This window comes from Nannospalax galili, unplaced genomic scaffold (assembly GCF_000622305.1).
Source record: "Nannospalax galili isolate Female #2095 unplaced genomic scaffold, S.galili_v1.0 scaffold179, whole genome shotgun sequence".
NCBI classification, from domain to species: Eukaryota; Metazoa; Chordata; class Mammalia; order Rodentia; family Spalacidae; genus Nannospalax; species Nannospalax galili.
The window spans coordinates 296944-303830 of record NW_008342627.1 but is presented as its reverse complement, the minus strand read 5'-3'; the positions used below and the strand labels follow the sequence as shown (position 1 = coordinate 303830).

Sequence of the window (6887 nt, the reverse complement as noted above, 5' to 3'; positions counted from 1 at the left end):
CCCTTTCTCCAAAAAAAAAAAAAAAAAAGCTGCAGCCTTTTTGTGTCCCAAAGACCGCCACATACTCGACGGAGTCACTTTTTTGAAAGACTGTTTGTAGTTGTTGTTGCAGGTCTTCAGGACTTGCAAGGTGTTCTCTAGAGCACAGATTTCTTTTTCAGCTTTGCTGATCTTAGCATCCAAACTGTCACCTTCCCTTTGAAGTTCTTCTTTCTCTTGAGCAGCCTGTGAAACATAGAACAGAGCCAACATTGCTTGTCATGGAGGAGTGTGACTCCTTTGACAGTGGTTCCTGTTTGCTAACCTCAGGCCTGCACATGGCACTAGGCCCTACTTCTCCTTTTCAATTCAGAACACAAGTCCAAGCTCTCAGGCCATCAAGATACAGCAGACTTGACCAGATCTGGTGGAAATGTCAAGGCTTGCCCCAAAATCCAGAATGGAAGCTGCTACAAAGCCAAGCCACTGCTGGTTTACCAGGAAGAGACATAGAGAACCAGGGAAGGGCCAGAACCTAGACAGTAAACCACAAGAATCCTTTGGCCTGAGGGAGGTTCGGGAACCCATTCCCACTTCATATATACCACGGACAGGAGCAAAATGAATCCAAGGTACATCTCAGAAGCAGTCTGGAGGGATTGTACCACAAAGAGCTTGGCATGTGACAACATGCCTTTAATCCCAGCACTCGGGAGGCAGAGGCAGGTAGATGGCTCTCTGTGACATTGAGGCCAGCTTGGTCTATGTAATGAGTTCCAGGCCAGCTGGGGCTACAGGGAGATCCTGTCCCAAAAAGAAGAAGAAAAGCAACTTTACAAGTTGACAAAACATTAATATATGTATGCACCACAAAGCATATGTTGTCAAAATCTTAGTTCCTAGACACACATTTAAGCCCAATGGAAACGGAAAGGGTAATTTCATGTTTTTCTTGGCATTTGTGTTGCGTTTCAAAGTTTGAGTAGCATTTTTTGTAGCAAACATTACTGCATTAGCTTCCGTTGTGACAAGATACTTGATAGTTTAAAGCAAACCTGCTCTTCTGCTCAGTGCAGAGGCGGCTGTGGCTGTCTCCAGTCACTTGGCTCATTCAGGGCCATCATGAAGCATGACACCATTGTCAGGTGTGTGTGGCAGAGCCACAGCTCCTCGTACTTGCTAACCCAGAAGCAGAAGGGGCCAGGGGCAAGATGAACCTTTGCAGGGAGCCCCTCTAGTCACCTACCTCCTCCACCTAGGCCCCACCAGTGATGCCATTAAATTACAAATTCGTCAATGGATTGAGCCACTGATGAGGTCAGAGCCATTATGAACAGTCATTTCCCACTGATCAAATTCTTCTTACCCAATGCTGCAATATGTGTCTAAACACAGACTCATTTCCAGAGAATCTAAGATACGGGGAGGGAAAGGGTCCCGACTACTTAAATCTTAAACCTACCACACTGAAAAACAAAAACTAACTTCTAGAGTCTTTTGGGCTGATCTACAGAGTGGAGCTGAACTTGTACGAGCCAAAATTCTTTCGTTAGCCACAAGAACCATTTGTGTGACGGAGCTGTAAGGGAAGGTAAAGGTGCGCTCCCTTAGGGCCCCACGGTCCTTGCAGTGCCTGCTGGGAAACATTAAGACTAGTGCCCCTCACTCAGAGCTTGCCTCATTCCAGGCCATAGATAATTTTTTGATGAAAGCTAGACTAAATTTAATTCTAACGAAACACTTCGGAGCTTACACAGCTGAGTTGTGAAGTGTTATAACGATTTTTAAAATTAGATTTGCTACACAACAGAAAATGGTAATAGCCTTGGCAAGCTGTGGATCCCAGGGAAGATGAGGTGAGGAGGGCAGTGCGCACTAGGGACGAGGGCGGCTCATGGCCCCACTTCCAGTGGCGTTCACCGTGAGCACAGTGCACTCATGGATAGCTTCTCTGCTTCCCCGAGTTCATCAAGTGGCATCCTCAGCATGGCCACAGTGACAGCTAACCCTGGTCGTTCTGTCTACTGCCAGCAAAGGTGGCAATGTTGTTCTCGCTTTGCAAGTAAGGAAAGGAGCCTTATGGTTTGGATCTGAAGTACCCTCAAAGGCACACGTGCTGAAGGCTTGTTCCCCAACACAGCCATACTCAGAGGTGGGGTTTTTGAGGCATGAATGGATCACGAAGACTGATGACATCAATGGATTAGTCCATCAATGAACTCATAATCTGAGGAACTTGAGAAGTGGGACTAGTTAGAGTGGGTCCCTTCTCACTGGGACCCTAGCTGCTACAAGGTAAGTGGCTTTGCTTCCCACTCTGATGCCCTGCCTCACAGCCCAGAAACCACAGAGCCCAGCGGCCAGAGACTGAAAACTTGAGCCAGAAGAAAACTCGGGTCCTTCATTTTTCTTAGGCTGCTTCTCTTAGTAATGGATGGCTGATTAACAAGCCCCCCCTCCCCCAAGTAGTTAATGGTTTATTCAAGATCATCTACTGACTAAAACACTGTGTGTGTGTTTGACACTAAGCATTGAACCTAGGACTCCGTGCATGTTAGGCAAGTGCTGTACCACGTGCACTATTTATTTTAAGGTAAAGGCTCAGTTACCCAGGCTGGCCGTGATTTCCACCATCTCTTAATAATCTATTCAGTTATGAACCAACTCACTGTGTCACCCAGGCAGACTTTAAATTTGTGATCCTCCTGCCTTAGCCTCCTGAGTAGGAGGGATTTTAGACCTGTGGCACCAGGCACAGCTGACGATATTCTTTTTTATTTCATGTGTATGAGTGCTTTGCCTGCATGTATGTGAAGTACACCCATGCATGCAATGCATGTAGAGGCCAGAAGAGTATGTCCGATCCCCTGGAACTGGAATTGTAGACAGTTGTTAGCTGCCATGTCGGTGTTGGGAACCAAAAATGTCATTTGTGAGAACAGCCACTGCTCTTAACCACTGAGCCACTTCTCCAGACCCAACAAGGGTTAGCACTAGTTACCAAGTTACCTGGGTAACCTGTCACAGACCGTGTTGGTAGAAAAGCTTAAATGGAATTCCAACATTTGCCATTGAGCCTGCCCCTCACACTGGAAAACTAAACCCTGGAAGGAGGAGACATGTGCTGTCTGTGTTGGGTGGAAAGCTCAGGTATGCAGACAAGTGAGAGCAAAGCTCGAGGACTCAGCCCACAGCTGGGCAGGATTCCCAGAGGTAAAGTGGCAGCACAGCACAGTGGTCTGTATTCGAGGCAGCTTTGAGGGGCCACGGAGAAAAACACGAAGCTTATGGAGAACCAGGATAGTACGTCCACAAGGACTATCATCAGAACGTGTGACCTGAGAGGCCTTCCTGCCCCTTCTATGTGTCATACAGGGAAATCAGTCAAAGTTACATTTTTCAGTCTTTTGTTTTTTAAAGGTGTTTTGAGTAATTCACTCTATTCATGTATGTGTGCAGGTGCATGTGTGTACATGAATGTAGAGGCCAGAGGTCAACCTGGGTGTCATTCCTTAGGCACCATCCATTCTGGCCTTTTACTAGCTGGCCAGCAAACCCGTCTCCTCTCCCCAGATTACGGGTGTGTACAGCTTTTCTCAGCTTTCTTATGTGGATTCGGGAGATCAACTTCAGGTCCTAGTTCTGAAAAGCAAGCACTGTGCCAACTGAGCCATCTCCCCCACCTTTCTCAGACTTCTCCATAAAAGATAGCACATCTGGGGCTGGAGAGATGGCTCAGTGGTTAAGCACACTGGCCACCCTTGTGGAGGACCCCCGTTCAGTTTTCTGCACCCACCTGTCAGCTAACAACCATTAGTAATTCCAATTCCAGGGGATCTGAAGTATTTCACACAGGTGTGCTCACACACAGGCAGGCAAAACACAGTTTTTAAAGGTACCACATCTATTCACTTTCTGCATGGGAAAGAGGTCTCATCACTTCTGGATTTTTCTCTCGTGGATTCCTAGGTAACTCTCAAACACCAAAAAGAGGTTCCCCTCACCTAGCTTCCTCCTGTATGACATAAGGAGCACGAGAGCAGCCATCTTCCGCTCTGGATGGTTATCTACCAGGACCACAATAGTACAGCGAAGTTCTGAAAGAAATGTGGCTGTGCAGGATGCTAGATCTGCGTACGGCAGGGGAGGCACTAAGAGTGAAACAGGAGCATACAGTGAGGACAGGAGGGAGAAGGGGCGGGAGAAGGCATTCTTCACAACACACCTGAACGCTTCCCATTCCTCTCAATTCAAGTGTGAGCCCATCGATGGAGTCACCACTGATGACATAAGAACCTTCTGACCCTTTACTACCAAAGTCTCAACTCTGAATACTGCTGCACTATAGACCAGAACTTCAACACGTGCACAATGCAGGTCCATTTCACAGCTGCACCATAAACAGTAAAGCACTGTGAACCTGGTTAGGGAAAATGACACAGATGGTCAAGGGATGGGAAGATAACTCATTGGTGAACTGATGCAAACACAAGGAGCCAAGCTCAGTCTCCAGAACCCAGTACAAAGGCCAGAGTGTTGTGCACATGCAGTCCTGGTGCTGGGGAGGTGGAGGTGGGGAGCCCTATGTCTGCTGGCCAGCCTAGCCTGCTCGGTAAGTTCCGGGCCAACAAGAAAGCGTGTCAAAAAGCAGGGTGGATGGTGCCTGAGGAACAGCACCCAAGGTTATTCTCTGTCCTCTACACACAGCCATAAATGTGGAGGCCCACTCACACCCACACATACAAAGAGTGGTCAAGCAGAAGATTCCGAACTCAAAAGATGGAGGTTCTGGAGCAAGTTGGCAGGAGGTTTACAGATCCAGGAAGTAGTGCTTTGACCCCACGGAACAGAAGTTACAGAAAATAATGCTTCCATGTCTCCAGTAAGAAATGCTGCTTTGACTCCTAAATGCAGTAGTTACCACTTTAATTTTTTTTTTTCCTGCTTTTTCTGTTGTTAGGTTTTCTTTAGACAGGCTCTCCTTGTACCCCAAGGGGCCTGGAACTATGGTAGACCAGGCTGGCCTAGACTTCAGAGATCCATTGCCTCTGCCTAGGAGTGCTGAGATTAAATGTTTTGTTTTGTTAATAGTTACTATGTTTCATGGGGAAATGTCATTAGTGTTCTTGGAAATCCAGAGCATTAAGTTGTGGTTTGAGTAGGCAATGTGGCCCCAAAGGCTCCTGTGATAAAAGCTTGGCCTCCAGCTAGTAGTACGTGTTGGAGGTCGGGCTTAGGTCGGGGAACTGTCTCCCAGAGTGTGTCTCTAAAGGGTGCTCTGTCCATGGCCTCTTGTCTACTCTTCATTCGACGTGTGCGCGCACGTGTGTGGTGTGTGTGTGTGTGTGTGTCTGTGTGTAGTAAGCAGCTCTTCTCCACCAACCCTTCCACCAAAGTGGTCTGCCTCACCCAGCCCTGGAGCACTAAAGCCAGTCAACCATGAACTGAAGCCCCCAAAACAGCCAAAAGAAACTCCTCTCCATCTCGACTGTCCCTCTCAGGAGTTGTCACAGTGATGAAAAACAACTCAGAAGGTGAGAAAGGAACTCACCGCTGTGACTACCTAATAGTGCTTCAGAAGTCTCTCAGACTAAGTTGTGGGGAGAGTTTGGAGACGCCACCTTGAGAAATCTGAGAATCAGCAGCAGAGATCAGTGGGTGATTCTGATGGGAACTTGGGAGACCAGAATGCGGCAGCAGGGGGTTCTCGTGGCAATCCGACTGCACACTATTAATGGGGGAAGCTGAATTTAAAGGGTCTGGCAGAGGAACTCCCAAGGCAGCACAGCGGTGGGGTGGGGATTGTTGGCTGCTTTTACTCAGGTTTGTAGTTAGTGGAAACTGCTGTCAAAGTGACCAGGTAAAAACCGGTCCAGCCACAAAGGCATGCAGAGATTAGCCCTACTAAGAAGTCAAGCACTGCACTGAGACAGTAAGAAACATGCTTTGAAGGCATCCTGGGAATTTGCTCCACGTTACTCATCACAAGATCAAGGCTGAACAGAGTAAACTCATTTGAAAGACTGCTCAGGTAAGCGAACAATCGTGCCCTGCTGGTATCGGCCACTAGGAAACGCCTCCCCATGTTCAGCCATCCAGACACTCAGCAGCCACTACTGCTGTGGCCCACAGAGACCCAGCTACTGCCTGGGACGGCCACAAACAGTGGCGTCCTCCACGTGATGCTGGGTTGGCAGCTCAGGAACATGCCAAAGGCATGGGAAATTCCATCCAGACGTCACAGGAAGACCTGGGATGGCAGCCAGTGTGTAGCCTACTTTTTACAGGCCGTCCCAGCGACCAGGAGGCCCAAAGCTGCAAGCACAAAGCCAGTGACCTCGTGGAGACCTCAGGAAGGCAGCGATGCCAGAATCGGGGACATCTGCTGAGAAAGGCTACAGGCAACGAACACATCCAGCCCCCAGAGAGAGGCGCCAGTGCTACAACCAGTAAGGCCGCAGTTGTGGGCGCCTGAATGCAGAGCTCGCACCAGCAGCGTTCCCAGACGCTAGGCCTGGAGCCACAGGAGGCAATGTCTGCCCTGCTGGGTCTGTCTGAATCTGGCTGGATCACTCTTTTATGTCCCAAGTCCGCCCTTTTGGAATGGAAATGTTTACTCATTGCATCTTGGTCGTATGTAACTTGTTTTGTTTTTTCACAGAGATGCAGTTAAGAGTTTAAACTGCAGGGCTGGAGAGATGGCTCAGTGGTTAAGAGCACTGACTGCTCTTGCAGAGGACCTGGGTTCAATTCCCAGCACCCACATGGCAGCTACAAACCGTCCTTAACTCCAGTTCCAAGGGAATCCGAAGCCCTCTTCTGACCTCTGAGGCATTGGACGACACAGGTGCATTCACATATATGCAGGCAATACACTCATACACATAAAATAAAAATAATAAATAAAG

The 6887-nt window shown here is 48.4% G+C and overlaps 1 protein-coding gene across 3 annotated transcripts in view; it reads right to left on the bottom strand.

Annotated features, from left to right (window-relative positions):
• Ccdc39 (coiled-coil domain containing 39) overlaps window positions 1-6887 on the bottom strand; it is a 43089-nt gene that overhangs the window by 5324 nt on the left and 30878 nt on the right. For all 3 annotated transcript variants that reach the window (XM_029566198.1, XM_008838641.2, XM_008838640.2), the window contains one exon: window positions 66-225. In XM_029566198.1, the coding sequence (XP_029422058.1) occupies window positions 66-225 (160 nt within the window). The remainder of the gene's footprint in view (window positions 1-65; window positions 226-6887) is intronic.